General features: G+C 26.0%; 1 protein-coding gene across 2 annotated transcripts in view; it reads left to right on the forward strand.

Annotated features, from left to right (window-relative positions):
- Positions 1–15603, forward strand: part of LOC136978653 (calcitonin gene-related peptide type 1 receptor-like) — a 32806-nt gene extending 17203 nt beyond the window's left edge. The window contains exons 9-15 of one of the 2 annotated variants that reach the window (XM_067274391.1): positions 4231–4381; positions 4462–4522; positions 4699–4765; positions 4836–4921; positions 4991–5138; positions 5234–5275; positions 15235–15603. In XM_067274391.1, coding sequence (XP_067130492.1) covers positions 4231–4381; positions 4462–4522; positions 4699–4765; positions 4836–4921; positions 4991–5138; positions 5234–5275; positions 15235–15429 — 750 coding nt within the window. In that variant the 3' untranslated portion in view covers positions 15430–15603. The remainder of the gene's footprint in view (positions 1–4230; positions 4382–4461; positions 4523–4698; positions 4766–4835; positions 4922–4990; positions 5139–5233; positions 5276–15234) is intronic. The other variant, XM_067274392.1, reaches the window with a different exon arrangement.
- The last annotated feature ends 7184 nt before the right edge of the window (positions 15604–22787 follow it).

Below are 22787 nucleotides of genomic sequence, written 5' to 3' on the forward strand. Positions count from 1 at the left end.
TTCAAAGAAAGTAGATGATATTGCAGTGCAGTTCAATGTAAAGTGTACACATTACGCATAGTGCATAATGAATGCATAGCGAATCATTACGCATAGTGGCGGATTTAGGGGATGCGCAGGGCACAGCTTCACTTCTCTTCTGGTGAGTAAAACCTAGCATCTCAGATAATAAAAAGTTTTTTGTAAGGCATATTGTTTCCTTTCTTCACCATTCTCTGAAGATTTTTGGATCTGCTACTAGTTATGCATGCAAATTTGTCTCTGCTAGTGTTCTTGTCAATGGGAGTGGCAGAGACAATGTTCTGTAACGATGCTTCCACCTGTCTCTGTACGGCGGACAAAGATACCATTATAGTTTTTCGTGTTTTTTCACGATCAGACGATCATCTGTCCCAGCGTCAGTCTCGGGCATCCAAAGCCTACCCGCCATCTGTGTGCCATTCACATATCCATTGCTTCTAACACCTCGTCACAGTCAGGCCAGAATGGTGCAGATGACGGACAATTCGGCGAAACGATCATCTTACTTTACTCAACCCACTGATGTGAACTTGGTCAACTCTTTCAGTTGTGCGTAATGTCTGACTGCATCGTGCGGGCATGCTTAGCGTTCGAAAACTACAAATACAATACACTGTATATTGAAATTCTAAACACAGTAAGCTTGTGAGAGACTTTTTTATATGATACTGAAGCAACGATTTTAAGACATTCTGGAGTGCAATCGAACTACAACTGTAATCTTTTACATGCCTGTTTGAGACAGATGAATTCCTAGTTTTGTAGTAATCAAACAATTATATCTGGGTTTGGAGTGAGTGAGTGTATTATTGTATTTAAAATATCAAATATTTTATTTATACGTTAAAAATCAATCGTTTAACAAAAAAAACTTTTTAAAAGATGAGTTATTTTTTACTCAATTTTTATTTACTGCATATTTACTCTATATTTTACTCAATTTCATAAGATATATAATAACGAATTTAGTTATTGTTAAATAAATTATATATGTTATATTATATATAACAATTATATATAAAGGCCTATATAATGAAATCGACAAAATATTCAGATAGTATTAGTGAGATCTTCAAGTATTTAAGACGTTGGTAGGCATAAAAGCAATTTTACGAGTCTAATCTTCCACAAAAAGCAGATGACAGATTACGTGATAAATATTTCTGATTAAAATAGGAGTTCTTGAATATGGTTAGATTAGATACATTGTAATCAGAGTATGTACTGTATTAAAAAGTTAATTTAATAAAGTATTTATTTTGTAAAATTTAAGAAAACGTTATCGTTACTGACGTGTATTTTCAACTTTTTTAGAATAAGATATGTAATATTTTGTCTTTACAACGTACTGACGGAAAATATTCAGCAAGTATGACATATAAATTATGTAGCCTATAGGATAATTCATAATATCTTAGTTAAATAAATTATTGTTATATTTTATCGTTGTTTTCTAGAGTATATTGCTGTTTTAATAAATTAATTTCACTGTATTTCTGGTTCAAAATTATACCATACAAAATTTAAAAAATAAGAAATTAAACAGCGAATGATTTCAGATCTGTTGACTGAATAATTTCATTAAATATATAGTTTTATCACTTTTCTTTTATATAAGATTTGACATTTACTCGCTGTTTTATTAAAATATATCTAACAAGATTTATCTAACGTTACATATTGTAATTAATACTGAAAGAAATTTTTTCTTCAAAAACCTTTTTCGTACGACTTTTATTACCTTCAGTAAATAGATTTCTTACATTTATCATTTCAATATATAAATTGAAACAAACAAAGAAAGAAAAATAATCATTAACTGATTAACAACCCCGTTACATCAGTTTTATTTTTTAAATTACTTTTTTATATAATTTATTCTTTACCTGTCGTTTATTATTATGTATAGAAAAAATTTTATAATATCTAATTGAAAAATCTACGTGATTTTATGTGTTTCCATTGTTTTCTGTTTAAAAATTTGAATTATATTTTCTAATGTTACATTCGTAAATTCCGATGGAAATTAATTTTTGTAGTTAATCACAGAATTAATTAATCAGATCAAATTAAAACTTAATTAACATATATCAATTAAAATTACGAATAATTAGCTATGAGGAAAATTTATAAGAAATATCTAATGTTGAATCGAAGAGATTTTCAATTTATTTATATTATTTTAAATTAAAGCTTTATAAAATTATTTTAAAATCAAAAATAAATTAAAATAATGCGGAAAACAATTTATTATTATATTAAAAGTTTATTTGATTATTTATTGAGTTATTTAAAAATATAGAAAAATAATTATTTTTCCTTCGTGCTTCAATAACTTTTATCTTAAAAATGTTTTGTAATAATGAAACGTTTCGTATTTAATATATTACAATTAAATAGAAAATATTTAAATTTAGTTGCGAAAGTTTTATATTGAAATTAACTTTGAGTTTTGTTTTATAAGATTCAAAGATAAATAAAACATTAAGATATTCATAGCTAGATATGAAAAGCGAGGAGTGTAATCATTTCATCTTTCGAGGAGGAAGAGAAATGCATTTTTTTAAATTGTCTATTCAGGCTTTTCATAAGAAACTGCTAAAGTTAAAATAAAAGCAGAAACTCATGTTTACATCACACTGTAAAACTGAAATATTGAACGAATATCTAAATAATTTAATATTTAATTTTCGAGTAGCTGATACATTTTTGTTCAGAAGCTGTATGACCTGATAACAAAACATGAATGCCTAAGTCTCTTCTTTCTTTGCTAAGATATTCTAACTTTTAGAATCTCGATATTTATAGAACGTCTTTAAATTTGTTATTCAGGCTTTAAAAGATAACGATTGATTTTAGTAAATTCAAGTTTTTACGTAGAATGAATTAATAACATTGCTATTTATAGTAGACATATGAAAACTTAATTGTGAAATAAATTACCTTATTTAATATACAAAAATAAGACGAAATGTTTAATTTTAATAGTACAATTGATTTATTTCAATTTGAAGAAAGAGACAACAGCACAATACACCAAGACTTTATTCAGAAAGCATGAATAACAATTATTAATATTTTTTTAAAATGTGTTACTACGTTGTCGAACAGCAGATAAACTAGTGACAGATAAGTGAGTATTTTATACTTTGTCTGTCATAGATAATGCTTCAAATCTACCAAAACTAACGAGTTAATGCTTTTACGTTTTGCATAATGTCTTCATTCAAAATGTATTGAAAACAAAATTTTTTTATTTCTATTATTATAAAATAAGAATATTTTACTGAATAAGTTTAATATCTATAAATTTAAATAGTTCTTTACTTATATGTAATATGTTAATATAGAAGCAATATATTTTTGTGTGCTTATGCTGGATTACGTCGTTAAATTTAAGCATATTGAGCTTATTCTGCATTACAAATTATTATTTAATTTATAGAAATGTTACTTTTTAGCTTTAGGCAATTTCCTTTATTCTTAAATTTTATAAAAACTGAAACTTTTTCATATCAGATTCTGAAATTCTAATTTATAAAGGCAGGCCGGTTGGGTAGCCGAAGCGGTTAGCTCTGGGAAAATCGAGATTAAACCCCAGGAATTTTCGTGGTTTTTAACTGGATCGAATCTAGGGAGCGATCTGTCCTAGATAAGTTTGGTCCCGACCCCCATTACTATACCGTTCCATTCTGGGCCTGGCCGCACCCACGATTGGCCTGAAAAACGATCTTGTTAGTGCCCACAGGGCGGAAAAAGTCTAAAAAAGAGAAGGAATGATTTAGAAATAACTCTAAAAACCGAAAAAGAAACTAATCCAAAATAAATTAGATTATCATTTGATTACTTTATACGAAATAAATTCGATGAGTCTCTTATCAAAAAATTGTGAATTGAGAATCTCAACACTTCTTTTCTCTGATATATATAATAGAATTGGCATTTCGTTTCGCAATATCATAATCGGATTAAATATAAACCTATTAAAAAAATTCGAATCCTTTCACAGTTGTTATCAATGTTATAAATTAGTTTTGAATCGTAAAATATAAGCTTTAATATCTCCAATCTTTAAAATAACTGCAAATTAAATTAAACATATATAAAAATTGTTTTACTTATGTTAGTTTTGACAGTTCAGAAAGCCTGTTAAGTGCAAGTTGTCTATACAGACTTACAATTTAATCATTATTAATTCTTACTTTTTAGGTTGGTTGTAAAATACTTCTTATTTTAACCAAATATTTCCAAATGACTAATTACATGTGGATGTTCTGTGAAGGATTTTACTTACATCGCCTGATTGCAGCAGCATTTGCGGAACAGAAAAATATTATAAAGTTTTATTTAATTGGATGGGGTAACAAATATTTTTGATTAAATAAGCTAGAAATAAGTTATAATTAAGTTCTTTTTTATAATCATATTATTTTATTTTAGGTTTTCCCATTATACCTATTACAATTTATGCTATATTGAGAGAAAATTTCGCTAATTCACAGTAAGAAACTTTGTTTAAAAATGCAATAGTTATTTATTTATTTATTTAAATTTAATTTAACATACGATATCGTTATATTAAAGTGTAATTCAAACGCACAAAACTTCTCATCATTCTTTATTAAAAACTTTAATTAAAAAAAAAAATATATATATATATATATATATATATTGTAGATGCTGGGCGATTCCCGCTGATCCGTATGAATGGATTTTAAACATACCTAATTTATGCAGTTTAATGGTAAGTGGCTAAACGTTATCAAACAGACGTAAATTATAAATTAAATTTTATTTATTCTGCTTTTTTAAAGCTAAATTTCGTCTTTCTCTGCCACATCATTCAAGTGTTGGTAACTAAACTACAGGCAACTCATGCAAACGAGCCAAGTCAATATAGGTAGGAAAGTATGACTTTATTAAAAATATATCCTAATATAATTTCAAACGTTTAAATAATTATTCAAAGTTATTTTAGGAAAGCTGTTAGAGCAACTTTAGTTTTAGCTCCTTTATTTGGTCTCCATTTCTCACTGGCTATTTATCGACCGCACTCAGTTAGTTGCGAACTCTTGGAAGCGTATACATTTTTCACTTATACATTAGATGGATTGCAGGTAACTCTTATCATTATCTCTTAGATTCTATTTATATATCACCATATACTGTAAAAAATACTAAATTTTTATACTAAAATATTAAATTTTTATAGGGCTTTCTCGTTTCGTTAATTTTTTGCTACTTTAATAGCGAGGTAAGTGAAAAACATTTATCAGAAAGTAAACGGGTTTAATATTGTTTTTCTTTGTAGAAAACGCAGTTTTAATTACTTTCATTATTTTTAATATTAAACTATTATCCTGAGCTCTAAATATAGAAATGATGTTTTTATCGTAATCAATAGAAATAATATAACAAAGCATTTATTACAAGGATTTATTGAATTATGAATTGATCGAAATCCTGAAAGGAATGAAAAGAACAGAAAAGTTATAACATTACTTGCGACTTTTTGGTTTGGTTGATTATTTTTGTGCTGATTATTATAGATACTGCTTCCTGGGTTCTTATTTAATTATTTAGACTAGTAAAATAGTACGTAAGATATTATATATAAGATCTATTTTCTTTAACTGATTCTCTGATTATTTTTAATTAATTTTTGATCAGAAATTAAAATTACAAATGCATGATTAAGTTAGTAAGCATGTTTCAATCATTTCAAGCGATTAACTTGTTGGAATAATTAGATAATTAATTGTTTAAAATTAAATTTTAGCTATTGAACTTGAAATTCAGTGCAGTCACTTCTCATATTAGATTAATAATTTGATGTTTTGTGCGAAAGATTAGTGAACTTTTAAATTAGTTTTGCTAAAATCGTAAACTTTTTATGTGACAGTGAACTTTGTACGAATTTTACATCAGCATATAATCATTGGATTCAATTTTTCAAGACTTTAGAAGAATTATATTGAAAAATTACTGAAATAAAAGAGGGTTAAAGTCTTTGCTGAGAATAGAAAAGAAAAAGAAAGCAGTTAAAGAAATGATTTTCTAGGATAATGGCTAGACTTTCCAATGGCTATGTCATTTGCAATATTTGTCTAACTTCATATAAGCTCCATGTTCAAGATAAATAAGGCACTTTTAACGCTTCTAATTTTAACCGAACTGTATTTCTGTGGGATAATTTATTCAGTTAAAGTATTCGGTAACCAAATAAATATTACCTTTACGGATTCTTTTAGCATATTACACTCCGCTACAGCATCAGCGAAAAGATTTCACTAAAGAAAAGATGCATTTTGAAAATTAAAATATCTTTGCAATTATTTTCACAGATCTATACACAGATTTTACGATTGACGATTGAAACTTCAGAAATTCGCGAACTTCATGCAATAATGAAACACAGATTATCAGGAAACACGCAAAATTACGCATAATAGAGGCGCGGGATTTAAAAAATTAAAGAAAACCTCAATACATTTAAGACAAACCATTATTACGTTTTCGATAACATTATTTCTAATTTTAATTGGATTGTTTCGTTTCCTACGAGGGAAATGTTACAAAAAGTATATAATGGCTTGTCACCTATTACCAATGAGAAAATTCATTTAATTCAGAAAAATAGAACTTTATCAACTAATTTGTAGAGAATTCGTTATATTGTACACATAACATTGTTTCTTAGTGTATTACTTTATTAAGAATTCGTATTATATACATATTTATACATCGTAGTATTAAAATGTACATCAAAGGAAACCTACGATGTCACAGGAAGCGAAACAATCGAACTAAAATCAGAAGTAATGTTATTGAAACCACGATAATAGTTTGTCTTAAATTTATTGTAAAGTTTTCTTTAATTTGTGAAATCTGTCACCTCTATTTTGCATAATGCCGCGTGGAATAATCTGGGATTAAAAACTTTAAATTTTCAACAAAGTTTTTAATGATATACAGTATAATGAAATTTACTATGATAAAATATCGTAATGAGCGTAAGTAAAATGTTACGAATATTTTTAATTATAATTATATATAATTAATTAATGAAAATAAAATAATAATTTAATGATTTTACAAAATTAACATAGAATTAGAATTACAAAATACAAAATTACAGTAAATATAAAACGTTTGCTCAACTTTAAACTATATACTTCAGTTTTATGCCGAATTTTTATCTTTTCCTGATGTTAGAATTATCGTAAATTTATTTGCAGTGAATATTTAATAATCCCTCAAAAATATCAATTTATTCAAAATGCCCCACAAACTTTTTTGCTTGTTCGTGTTAGGTTTGAACTTTCTATATATCAGTTCTTATAAAATGAATCGAGAATATTTGAATAAAAAGTAGGTTTCGATGCAAAACAATGGCAAGACTTCATAAATCGATAAAACTGCCTGAGGGGACATCTACTTCCATCAGTCATTCTCTTACAAGTTGACGTAGCGTTTCATTTCAGTCGTCATGTCAGAAACTTTTCAAACAAAACTTTCCAGACAGACGGATCGACTTCGATGGGGCAACTGTGTAGCCATTCTACTTGCCCCATATGACTTTTGTATGATCTTGTTAATGGCAGTGCTTTTCTGCTACAGCTTCCGGTTTTTTGATTAATCTTACAAGAGAATTACTGACATGTGAGCTTGGACATCTTGCATCCCACCTGGAAAAAGATCGAATTTCGCTTTGTTTTCATTTGTGCTACATGATGAATGCCCTTTAAAAAAAGATAGTCAACCGCGTTGATAAAATTTTGAAATTTAATAATTAATATTCAAGCGTTAGATTTAGAAATTTTTAAATTCTATTAAATTAAAAATTTAATAATAAGATTTTAAATAGATAATTATTGTTTAAAATTAATTACTAATATAAAACAATTGCTTACTTATTATAAATATTTTCGGAGATTAAAATTTAATAGCAATATTAAATTGTAATGTCATAAGAATGCAATTAAAAAAAGGAGTATTTTTACAAATGAATTCCAATCAATAAATCTAACAATTAATTAAAAGTAAATTTGCAAAATTGTTCTTGATGATCAAATAAATAATTTAAATAATTTGTAATATTTTCGAATTACATTTAGTAATCGTTTAGATCTCATTCCCTATATATTTGTATAATATTTTTATGGTAGAATATTATAAAAAAATATAAATTTTAAATAATAATTTTTTAGTATATGTACTAATTAATAGTTAATAAATATTAGTTTTATTTGGTTAAAATTATTTACCAAACCCTAGAAAAATCTATGGAAAGTATAAACCAAAGCATAATAAAATTAAATTATTTAATCCTTAAAATAGGGAACCGATGAATAATTTTTGAGATATTTATATAAACTGAACAAGTAGAGATTTTAATCTATTTATGTTTCAGAGACTTAGAAATAAAAATATGAAACTTTAAAAAATAGTTTAAAATTTTAAACTAAAAATTGTAGTGTAATTATTTATTAACAAAAAATAATTCCTGAAAGTTCATAATATTTCGGAAAAAACAACAATTTACTCCCCTCTTCAGCCTAATATGACAGACACAATTTATCGGTGAATACTAAAATACATAAAAAAACATGAATTGCTTATTAATAGAAATACTTTCAAGTAATTTAAAATAAAATATCATATGGTACTGCACATACGTATTTAAATAACGTATTTCCTTACATATTTTATATATTCCAACGATACTACGGAGCCGAATTCAAATTGCACTACTTTATATTAAACATATTATAATATACTTAACAATTCAACAAAAGCCCTACATATTTAAGGAAAAGAGTGAGCTTAAAAAGAATAATTCATATTGTTCAACATTAATTCGATGTTTGATAATGACAATTGACCCAGAGATCAATGCCAGCGTTAATGCCAACAATTTTAATCGATAAAGGTCCTATGCCAATGAACAATATTGCAAGATCGGTAATGAATATTGTTATAGTGTCGGCAGTGATGTTAATAATGATTTTCACAGCATGAGCATTTATCTGATAATTTTCATCCGATGTTGTCATTGAAAACGGAATAATATGTAATTATTTTGCTAATATATACCACATATCAGTAACCAAATTTTAGTATAGAAGGACTTCCAAGCAGATTATTTTATATCTTATATTTTAAAACATGTTTTAAACAAAGATGCTGCTTTATACAACAATTCTCTAAAATAAACGTGTATAATATACGTTACACAGTTTCGACGCCTGCCGATGCAATTTATTGATGTATTAATAAAATTTGTAAGGAAAGTTACAAAGAAGAATGTGTAACGTATTTTTGAAAGAATAATAATGTTTAAAAACTTATTTCATATTTTTACACTTATACAACGTAATTTTGTTTTAACTTATACATTATAAAGCGTTTTTCTGCCCTAATGGTGGCACTCCCAATTACTAATATAAAAGCCGTGGTCTGTGTATGTGAATTCCTTATAACTCCTGAAATTTTTGTCCAATCCAGATGAAATTTTGGTTATATTCGTTTTATGTTTTGACGGAAAGTATAGGCTGCTTATTTTGCGGAAATATTAGCTATAGAATAAACGTGTTATCGATTTCGGATCGGTAATCACACTTACGTTTCAATGACGTCAGTGACTATGTGCCGTTTATGCTTGACAAAAAATTTCCCTTAAGTTGTATTTTTACATATTAAATTTTTTCCATAGTGACCACGTGACGTTCTATTATCCAATCGGAAGTAACGGTCTAACGAGCCCGTTATTTAGAAAGTGTCTAATTAAAGTACTGTATCTTTGTTTTATCAACGTGGAATTAAAATGAATCACTATTTTATCGAAAAAATTCCTTGGGGAAAGCGTATGAGTAAAATTAGTCAGATAAATTCTAGGTCTAAAAAAATAAGAACAACCGAGACCTCTGAAAGCCGTTAAGTCCGACTTGAACAACATCAAGTAAAAATGGCTTTGTCAAGGCCTGCAGAAATAACATCAGAACGTCAAGCTCGACTTGAGCTCTTCTCGATTCTTCAATCTCTACTTTCTGATAAGAAAATATTCCGTTATGCTTCACGGGAGAATTTCTAGTTTAGTAATATTTTTTGTGGCATCCAAACTACATTATCAATGTAGTGTTGTTGAGATTTTGTAATTTTAGCAAATCACATAAGTGTTATGGCGCTACTCAGCATTATTTCGCGCATCCCTGAAGTGTCATTGAGGCACCGTAATGTGCCGCGACAGCCCAGTAGATAATCATTATGTTAAACTACGAATTAAAAAGCTAAAGGTAAAATATTGGTATTCCATACACCACATTACTTTCAAAATACTGTATATGATGTTTGAAGGAGTGTAAAATCTAATATGTTGGAATCCAGTACGAATTTAATAATAATTTTCAATCGACACGGGTTCAACACAAATCCTCGATCTAATTTAAAAAGAAATGCTAACATTAGGATTACGATACTACTTTGACAGAACATAAGGCTTAACCGGCCCTATATTCTGTTAACTTTCAGCCAACAGTCGTATTAGAACTTTCACAGTACAGACCCAATTAATTTTCTAGGACGATTTAATGCTGTGCCAACTTTGACTGTGGTTGGTTGGCTAAAACAATCAACGTGTCGTCAAAATACGCACAGTACCAAATTTTCTAGGTGGATATTTTACGTTGCGGATATAGAGTCATATTGTAAAATGTTTAAATAAAGACGTTTGTAATTGAATTTAAAGTTGTTTTAAATAATTTTCATTTAATTAAAGGAAATTAGTTGAAAACAAGTAATAAATAATAATAGAAAATGACGATAAATCTCTCGCAGAGGCGTAACTAGAATTGATGTTGTCAGAAGCAAATCAGAAAATGGCCTCCCTTGAAGCCAATGTTCTTTACAATTTTGACTGAACTCTGATCGTTTTCTAAACAGCGTGTATTTATTTTTAAAAAACGATATCGCAATGTTGAAAAAATTGAATTTTTCGATTTTAGTTTTTTCTTTTGTTAGATCATAACGGTGTTCCCAAATTTGCCACAGGAAAGCGTCTTATCTGACCCACTTTATGCGCGCAAATATAATTTTTTAATTATTTTCTATTTTTAATTAAATTATATAGTTTTATTTATTTTCGAATATATTTCTAAATACACACTATTATTATAAAATGCTTATTTGCGTTTGAGTTTTTCTGAAGTAATAATTAAAATTTAGTTTTTAAATCTAGTCAGCTGATGATTTAACACGGTGAAATATTTAAATAATATCTGAAAAATAATTTATTGATTACAAATATCGAGATTTACAAATTAAAGTTTCTATCTACATCGATTTCACTTTCAACAACTACAAAAGAAAAAAAAAAATTTGGACGATTTACTGCAGTTTTTCATTTAAGATATTGAATTACAATAATAGAATTTTATATTCTTTCTATTTTTATTTTGAATTTGATCTAACATTTTTATCAGTTTTTATTTTTTCCTTTCAACATGTTTCATGTACAAATAAATATCCATTATCAAATATTTTTTAAAGCTGTATTATATTTAAAAAGAAGAAAAGAGAAATAGATACTTAAAAGAATAAAAACAATATGACATTAATTCTCTTTTCTTGTTTCTAAAATTTTGAATTTAGATATTGGAAAACTCTAGAAATCAAATTTATTTTCAATAAAAATAGACAATAACAACAATAAAATTTCATGCCGTAGAATATAGTTTATAGATTTTATCAAGCTTTGAAATCATAATATTTTAAAACGAGAAAAACAAACAATTACTTATTAAAAATAAAAAGTACTTTTATATAATCCTTATATGATTATTATTATTTTATCATTTCCTTTTCAAAAATTATTGTATTTTTTGATTGTGCTTTAATGCTTAAATGCTTTAAAACATTTTCTAAATGCTCATTTTAATTAATTATTTATAAGTAACTAAAACTTGGTTTTTTTTTATTTATTTATTTAAAATATTCATCTAGTAAATAATAAAAGTACTGTACAACAAAAGAAATTGGTTTTTATATATCAATAATTGATAATATAGCTAAGCTGAAAGCGCAGAAACTAAGAGATAATATAGGACATATACATAGAGGCCAGTTTTTAGTCCATTATAGGTAGTTTGATCCTATAAATAAATCATTCAAGTTATGTGGTATAGAAACCAGTAGATCTGGCCAAATTTATTTATAGAAACGTATTGTATCTTGATTAGATTTGATCTCATAATCATGTATTGAAAAATAGCTATATCGAATTCCATCTGATATCTGGACGATCTTTAAACAGATTATTATGATGAATTTATCATATATGATATAATATATATATATATATTATATCATATATGATAAATTCATCATAATAATCTGTAATATATATATATATATATATATATATATATATATATAATTAGAAAAATAGTCTATAAATTTAAGTTTGAATTGTCAAGAAACTTTTAAATTTTTCTTTGTTTTATTTCTGTACATAAATAATTGTTAACATAAAAAGTAAAAAACATAATATAGCAAGCCTTGGTTTAAGATAATTTACAATTAACAGAAGTGTAACATTAAAATTGTGAAATTTCAAATCGAATATAATAGTCGGAATTTTATTTTCAAACGTTAATTGCAGAAATTAGAGAAAATTAAATTTAACTTGATAATTCAATTATAACCAATTTCTAGAAATATATATATTATTACACATAATAACATTATTATAATTTCCGATAATTATAATATATAATTTAATATTTCGAGAATATATACATTTCGATTTGTAATATATATTTTATGATTAATAAAATAGTATGTAATCACAATTAAGTAATTAATAAAGTACATACAAATGTAAACAATAAATAATCCTAGTAGTATTATTTTTATATATGAATTTAGTTAATATCTTTTTAGATAACTTTTAAATTGTATTAATGATAGTGATAATTAATAATTTCTTGAAGAATTGATGTGTGAATAATATAAAACACTTGTAAATAACATTTTAAAAGTTTCCATTAATAGCTATAGGAACGAATTGAATTTTTTAAAAGTAAAAGAAAAATCCATCTTTTGGAATAATAATAAGATCATATTTAAATCCCTATAAATTTACTTTTTCATCTTCTAATTCACATTTTTTTAAATTAAATGATAAAACGGATTATTTCATTTTATTCATTTTTCTTTTATTCTGAATCCGTATATTTTTCACACAGTACGTGTGGAATAATTTAACTTTTATGTTGAATTTTTATAGAGAATTGCAATTAAATATAATATTTTTGAATTAAGAAAAATTAAGATTTAAAGATATTTTTACAGACCATTAAGTTATAATAATATAACTTTAAGAATAAAAGTAGCTATTAACTTCAAAGCTGCATTTTATGTACAAGCATAAAAAGTTGTATAAATGGTGGCGCATTAGACTTAATTTTTGGTAATTTCTTTCAATAAGAGGTGATATAGTTGATTGTTTTGATATATGACACTCTTAGGGATAGGTAGTTTACACCAATTACTGACATCATTCACCTTCAGGAAACGATTCCCAATTAGCCCATCAATTTATCATTTTTATTTTTATGTCGTTTTAACATGTCACATTTTCATATTCGGAATTGTACATGACTTCTTAATTATCACTATAATGGGAATATCTTATATAAAAAGTAAAATTTAGTTCAAACAACGAAAGTTTTATAACGAAAATCTCTGGAATCTAATGGTAAATTTTGTAAAATATTCTAGGATTTATTGTTCAGTAACATGATTATGCTTGCAATATAATATTATTATTTATCATGTTACAAAATTACTTTTACAATATGAAATTATATCTCATATTGCTTATTATCTTCGTAACCTGTATAATTTCCGGTTCAGTATCTCTTTATAGCTCAACAAAATGTTTGAAAACATTCCAACATGTAATTACTTATATAAATCATTGTAGTTTACCAAATATTTAAGTTTTTGTGTTCATTAAATTACACTTTATTCATAGGAAACGGTCTTGTATTTTATTACATTTCAAATGTAGTATGTTAATTATTAAAAGAATAAAATATTTAATTTTTAAAGATTTTTCTTAATATAACAAAATTCAAAATATTAAAAATTTTAAACCTTTTTATATCAGCTTAAATTTTTAATTATTTTGTTTATAGTATTTTAATTAAACTGACATAACTTATAGTTGACATAGCCTCAAAGGAAAGGTCCGGTCGTAAAAGGGTGTTCTAGAACACAGTTAAGAAATAAATGGTGGACCCAAAAATTACTTTTTGAACAGACTACGTCTTCTTGAATCGACTAAAAAATTATCTAACGACGAAATTTAATAATTATATTTATATATTAATTAAACACTTTAAAATAAACTGCTATAATTTAGATATAATTAAAATTTTTTAAATCTATAAATATTTTTAAAAGTTTAAACATAAAAAATTGTAATTAAATTTTTATTACTTTCAAAATGAAAATTATTTTATTTTATTTCCATAAAAATCAAAGTTATATCAATTAAAATATACATATTGTGTTTTAAAAATATATAATTTTCTATTGATTTTATAAAAAGACAATTTAAGTATAAATTATTTATAAATCCTAAATAGGTTTTATAAGGGATTAATTCTTAATATTTTTAATGGAACAATTACTTATAAACATTTTTTTTATTATAAATTTGAAACTTTAATTTAATGTAAGTAAAACTGAAAACATTCATTTATATTGCTCAATTTTTAAAAGAGAAAAGACTTCAGAAAGTTTATCGGATCGTTTTACAATATTCGTGAAAGCTTTGAGAAGGAAATAGATATTTGTCATAGGCCTCTTTTAATTTAGAAAGAGAATCATATACACTAGACTGTGTTGTGATTGTATAGAAAATAAAGTAGAAAATGTTCGAGAAGAAATTGGAGATAGAAACTTTGGAAAGTAAAGTTTGAAAGTTCTATAAATAATACTGAAAATTACTTTTAAATACTATAAAATTAGTAATAAAAATATTTACATTATTACAGCCGTTTATAGAATGTCTCGTGCTACTGTATGCATTCCGTTTTCTGTTTGAAATATATCCCTTCAAAGTTAATTTTGATTTTTATTTTAGAATGAATTTTAAGCACTGAACTAATGATTCAGCGTAAAGCTTTTTTTTCTTTTTGATTTTAGGTAATGTATCTGTTTAAACGTTCCTACAAAAGACATCAACTTCGACATATTACTCCAAGAAAACCATTAGGAAGGCTGGGATTATCTCGTTTATCTTTGTCTACACAGATGTCTAGTGTATTGGACAATCACATAACAACAAATAGGAGGACTTCTAGACAAATAGGTGGTGCGCATAACACAACTACATGCTAAAATCGATACTTATAATTATATTCATTGTTGAAGGCATCAGTTTTTAGTTTGTTGTGTTGTGTCTTTTCGTGTTTTGTGTATATTTTATTTTATAAAATAAAGATTGTAATTTATGTCTATAACATATATTTTTTATTCTATGAATATATTAATTAATATCAATATGTAATTATTTTCAATTTTATAACCTATTAAATATTTGAAAAATTCATATAAATATGTATTATTAATGTCCAAAAATCAGCTACTTAAAATAATGTTTAAAAATCTAGTTTCAGAAATAAGTTTTAAATATTTTATGAAAAACGTATTTATCAATAAAAGTTTGCATTTATTTATTAAAACTATTTATTTTGAACAAATTTAGATTAATAACATTAATAAAAGTATAAAATCAAATAGATATTTAACATTATGAACTGAGCTTTCTTTTAACTTATTGGGTTTTTATACAAAAACAGTTTACATCTTTACAGAAGTTTACAGCATTTATTTAATAAATATCGGTTAATAATTAAAATAATAAAACTTAGATAATAAATAAATTAATTGAAATAAAACTACTATTAAACCATTTCTCCAATAGCATCTGTTAACTTGTTTATTAAAGATGTGTTTTATATCGTCTATTAAAATGTAAGAAAACTGATTTCTTGAAAAAAAGCATTTTACTAGTTTTTGAATTAAATTGATAAATTTCTAAAACTTTTTTGTGCAAAAACTTATACTGTATTAAGTCAAACAAATGTTATTAATATTATACTCTAGTTTCGAGATGTGTAATTAATTCAAATATTTACTCAAGTGTAAGATTTAAAAATAATTGGCTATGACTTTTCTTCCAACACATTATCGTAGTTTCATTGTAAATAACTATTCTCTGTAAGCATTCTTTTTCTAAAAAAATTTATAAGATAGTTTTCATTGAAGTGAAGTATTTTAAAAGTTTTATACTTGTAAAAGTGATTTAATAAATTACGAATTTTATTATTAGAATATATCAATAACATGTGACATATTTTAGAAGTTAAATTAAATAACTTTGAAACTAAAAATAAATTTTAAAGTTTTGCCAAAATATATATTAGTTTATAATAGAGAGGGTGCGGCTGACGTTTTATTCGCAAAAACGCGAACGTCGGACGTTCTGTAAGCCTAGAAGTTTGACAATGGCATATGGAACGTCGAGCATGATTCCACTGACGTTCCAAACGCCATTGTCAAACTTCTAGACTTACAAGATGGCGCGCTGAACGTCCGAAGTTCACGTTTTTGCGATGAAAACGTCGGCCGTAATCTCTCTAATAACGTATATACGTACACTTTAAAAATACTCTTACAAAAGTATTATATATGCATTTATCTCTTATGCTTCTATGCTGTTTTTTTTAAATCTCAATATGTATTCGGTTTAAACCGTTATTTTCTAGGAATTATCACATCCGCATACTCCAAAATACTAGCCAACAACAACTTTATTTCACCCAGATGTATTTCAGAAATTACAATATTTTCTTCTCAGTGGGTTTTCTTTCACAAGGCGCATACACTTTTTCGATACTTTTTCACAATTTTTCAATTTTGCAGTGGGAGTGTTGGTGAATGAGGAGGAATGTAACGAATGAAGGTAATGACGGCAAAGACTATGGATAATAAAACATGGTTAATGATAAAAACACAGAAAAATTGTTTTTAATATGAAAGTAGTCAAAACGATGGAAAAATTGAAAAATTGTGAGAGTACGAAAAAGTGTTTGTGTCTTGTTTAGCTTGTTTGAAAAGAAAACTCATTGAGGAGGGAAATATAATTTCCGAAATGCATCTGGGTGAAATAAAGTTGTTGATTAGCTAATATTTTTAGTTTGTGGATGAGATAATTCCTAGGAAATAACAGTGTTTGAACTGTAATTTCATTTTGTCCGATGGTTCTATTTATATTTAGTAATTTGAAGACACAGTTCGCTCAAACAGAGACCATCATTTTTAATTCCGTGTTTAAGACAATACGATTCCGGCGATCGACCTTCCTTTTGAGGCTACTAGCCGCCAAAAACGCTAAAAAAGTCTTTTTTTTTTAAAACAAATTTTCCAATTAAAAAATATAAAATTTTTCTAAAATAGGAATTGGTGACATAAGAACGTCTTCTTGAACCATCTAGTGGATATCCACTAACCAATTTCTATTTTAGAAAAATTTTTGTATTTTTTAATTGGAAAATTTGTGTTTTTTTAAAGAGACTTTTTAGCGTTTTTGGCGGCTTTTGGCCTCAAAAGGAAGGTCGATCGCCGGAATTGTATTGTCTTAAACACGGAATTAAAAATGGTGGTCTCTGTTTGAGCGAACTCTGTCTTCAAATTACTAAGTGTTTGAACCGATTATATATTGAGATCATACATGCATTTTTACTACTTTTTTTAAGTACAGTAAATTCAAATAATATCTAGCTATCATTTTATAACTACTTACTGAAAAAACAAATGTGTATATTTCACTTTCAGTTAATGAATAGATTTGTAAATCCCTTAAGTCCATAAAATAAGAGCTGTAGCAAATATTTGTCTTAAATATCCACACAAGCAAACTCGACAATTTGCGATTAGGAATCAATTTTATTTAAATTGTTCTTATTGGATTATATTAGTATAAAACAAAATTTTTTAAAATTAAATAATTATGTGAGCGTGATCAAATTTTGCATTCTCTTTACATTTTTTCTTAAAGAAGATTTCCAATGTAAAGCTATCGAAGTTATTTTAACACTATCGTAATTGTCAAATCGATAAACTAATTTTGCTTACAACATTTATTATTAGATTACATTATTTTTAATCACATTAATAATTGATTTTATATCTATTAAAAGTAATAAATTATATAAAGTTCCATTTCTGTCACCTAATTCATTTATTTGAAAAGTTTTTTCAATAGTAGTATATAAACGTCTAAACTACCTCCAACAAAATCTAAATGTTTGGGGTCATATAGCAGTTTTTTCTGAAAATCTAATTGAAAGTTCATCGTAAATTATTTCAAGTAACTAAATTAGTTAATTAATTATTCTATTTACTCGATTTTAAAGTGTATGTTAGTGTAAAGATAAATATAAATAATAAATTATGGAGACTTTGTATTATTTAGTAGTGACAGTTGTTATCGATTGTTGCCAATGTTTAAAAAGTGCAAAATATATAATGTAATGAAATATACTGAAAACTTAACTTTACAATTGCTGTTTACTGCAATGAATTTTTAAAACGCTCTTTCATTTATGTTTGTCAATAACTATCCGATTTGCAGCACACCAATTAATTAGCCGATGAGATTTTCGTTTTTAATTTATTACAGAATTTTCTGTAAAAAAATAAAATAAAATAGGATTTAAAATATCAAAGAATAAAATTCAAAATAAATAAGAACAAATAGATTAAATTATGTTTTTCGAAAGTTAGAAATTAATTATAGCCTATAACTTAATAAAAAGTTTATAAAGTTAATATTTCTGCAGATTATAAAATAAAATAAAAGGTTTAAAGATTTCATAAAATAGTTTTATTGCAGAAGGATCAATTGAAAATGTTAAACGATTATAACGTATTAATTCAAATTAATGCTGTAGCTAGGGTTATGATTTTATGAACAACGAAAGAAATTATTTACCATCTGTCTGTGTATCTGTATATATATATTAAAAGCAAAATGTTCCATACGCACACGAAACTGAAACCAACACTTCACAAAGAAGCAGCGTGTAAGTAGGTCACACCGTGTTGCCTGTGGAGTCTACAATTCGTTCCTGAAAAGGACCATCCGTTATGGACTCGGCATGAATTCATTGAAAGGGTTAAATTAACAAAGGGAAGGAAGATCTTTGTGTAGGAATAGTAGACACAAAAACACTTCACTTTTCACTCATACTTGGAATAGAAGAGACGACTATTCGTTTGTACTCGTAGCAACTGTTCTTTAAGTTTGATTTTTGAATAATAACCTTTGGCTATATGCAGACAGAATACAAATACAGTAGAACCTCTATTATCCGGACTAATTGGGGATGAAGCTAGTCCGGATAAGGAAAAATCCGTATAATCGAAAGAAAAAAATAATTGACAGTGAAAGACACGTACTGTACATACAGTATGAATAATTTTTATTTGTTTAGATTTATATACAGCTTCAATATTAAATTATTTTTTATTAAGAAATTCAATTATCGATTTTTGTTTAAAGCTAGCTGTTCCTTTTGAAGCTGCTAAATCGCGAATACTTTTAAGGCATATAAGTTGTCCTGAGATACGCTCTACTTAGCTCTCAAACCACTTCATGGCGACATCTAAGCACTGAAAAGCTTCAGAATGTGTAGGACCAATATCTCTTACTTCGCAAATCTCTTCTTCGTCTTCTCGATCTTGTTCATCTGAGGCAAATATTTCTTTAATTATTTCCTCATCATTCAAAATTTGGAATCCAGGATCGTTCGCATCGCAATTTAACCACTCGGTTACATCTTCTTCGTTACATTCAGCACATATTGAAATTTGTGCTATTGCTTCCGCAATGTCTCCTATACCACTTTCTACTGTGTTACTGGAATTTACTAATGGTCTTTTCAAAATTTGGTTCTATGCATTCCATCACGTACATACAACAGTGTCGCAATTCGCCAAGTGCAAATCAGCAAATTCGTACAATTTTTGTTTATTTTGAACAATCCGGATAATCGAAAATCCGGATAATAGAGGTCCGGATAACCGAGGTTCTACTGTATACAGATTTAGTTTTCGTTTTTTATATTATTTTTAGTAATTTTTATCCGTATGTATACGATATTAAAAGCAAAGTGTTCTGTCAACTCCACACACAAAAAACATAAATTTAAAAATTAATTTGTTTTTTACAATTTGAAAATTTCAAATCAATTTTTAAAGGGTTTTTAAAAACGTTTTAACTTTCAATTGATTTGATTTTAATTAGTTTTGATTTTATTTTTAATTTTGTTTTCGGTTTCGGTGTAAAGGCCAGTTTTTAAATATTTTATTATTTTTAAGTTTAATTATCATTTTTAGTTTTAATTAATTTTTAGGTTTAATTTAGTATTAATTTAGTTTTAGCTTTTATAATTATTTTAAATAATTTCTATGTATGTATTATTATTTAATTAATTGTGCCTGCACTTTTGAACCCTTAATTAGAAGTTTTAAAATTAATTGCAACTCTTTTTTTCTTTTGCGACATAACTATAGATAATCGCAAATTTAAATTTATTTAACTTTTTAGTAATTTCATTAATTTTTGTTTTGTAAATACTGCGTAGCCCGATTGTTTAATTAATGTTAACTCATTTAAAAATGCTTTTTAAAAAACAAACAAATAATTTAAATATAAGGTAGTAGTTCGTTGGACAGTTTAAATTCATTTTTGAGAGAAATTCTTTGTGGTATATTGAACGATGTTTTGAATTTTAAAGAGCTCTTTTCTGTAATAAATTGAGTATTGACTTTAAACAAATCATGTCATTACATTAACTTTAAAAATAGCTTATTTTATAAATTCAAATATATATTTCGAGACTAGAGATTTCAAGGCCTACGAATATTTTTCTACGTTTAAATTAATGTATAATCCAAAAATTTTGTCATGAAATGTCATTTTCTTCAAAGTCACAACATCAATTATTTATCTACATCTCAAAAATATATATTTATTAAAATGAAATTTAAACAGCATATCTTTATTCTATGTATTTTAATATTTATTAACCTTTATCATTTTCTATTTTTCTTTTTAAAAATATTTTTTGAAATAATTTATTCTTATCATTATTGTTTTAATAAAAGAAAACAGAATGCAAATATTAACTGTTGGATAGCAATAAAAAGTAATATAAAATAAAAATGATATTTTTTATCTTTTTAATATTCATTAAATCCCACGCGAAATGTTCTATTTAAAAATATCAATTAAAAGATATTGAAAAGATTTTTAAAGTATATCATGAAACATGTAATTGCAAACTTCAAAAAATCTTGAAAAAATTTTTATTTTTCTTTGTAAATTAATAACTCAAGGTTAGATATCGTTGGATTAATTTAAATTAATTATTAAACTATTTTTAGAAATTGTATCGTCTATTTTACAAGATTATTACTCAGAATATTTAGTATTTTAAATATACGTTGGCAATAAATTAAACAATGCAGATAATTTCGATTATGACTGTTTAAATCAAACATATGATATGATGGAGACTAAATCATACATAAGCATTTCATTTTCATCTGTGGCATATCAATATTTAGGTTTTACTATAACTAAGATTAGCTATACCAAAAATAAAGTTAAATGAGTCTACACACAAAGAATACAAAGAATAGTATAATTACGCAATAGTAGCTTCAAAATTTAATAGAAGCAGGTTTAAGTGAACAGGACTCACACAAGAAATTTAAATTGACTTGTATACATTTCTTCACATTACTATTTTTAATACTGTTATGAGCAGTAATATGACGGGAACAACGGAACTACAGAAATGATATACAATACAGTACTTCCTAATTTTATGCTTTTAATGTAATTGATACTTTTCAGATTTAATTTAAATATATCAATATATATTACATACAAATATAATTAAATGTATAGTATGCTATAGTAATAAAACAAATAATGTTGTATGAGTTTTTTTTGGTTTACTACTTGGTTTTTTGGTTTACTACTTGGTATATTCATAGACACTTGTCAGTTTTCATCATCAACTTTTAAACAAATAATATGTTTTTTTTTACAATATATATAATATTTTGCAGAAAAGATAGTATTAAACATAAATCAATCTTTAGCATAGATTTTATTACACACATATGTAAACTCTTATACCACACCTTCTTCGAGGTAAGGTTCTACAGATGAACGCTTCTGCCAACAATCGTATCACTTGTCAAAGCAGTCCCAAAAAGCATAAAAATGGTTTTTAGGACTTTAAGGGCTTTCGTCGTTGCTATTTACATCTTTACTCTTGATACCTACAATCCTTCCATGTCGCTTTTATTTTACAAAACAGAATAGTTTGTAAAAGGAAGATTATGAGAGTAGGGAAATATGAGAATCATTATTACGCCCTTCTTGGTCAAATGTTCGTTTACCAGAAACAACCATCGAGTAAGATTAATTGTCATGGTGAAGGAACCAGTTCTGTTTCTTCCAGAAATCAGCCGCTTTCGACGTACATTTTCACGCAGACGGCTGAGAATTTCGATATGCCTTTCCTCAATGATAGTGTAATCTCCAGAAATGAAATAGTGGTGTACCAAACCATGGATATCAATAATTATCTTCCTGTTTGATTTTTGAACATGTC

This window comes from Centruroides vittatus, unplaced genomic scaffold (genome assembly GCF_030686945.1).
Source record: "Centruroides vittatus isolate TY-2023 unplaced genomic scaffold, ASM3068694v2 contig_549, whole genome shotgun sequence".
Classification (NCBI taxonomy): domain Eukaryota; kingdom Metazoa; phylum Arthropoda; class Arachnida; order Scorpiones; family Buthidae; genus Centruroides; species Centruroides vittatus.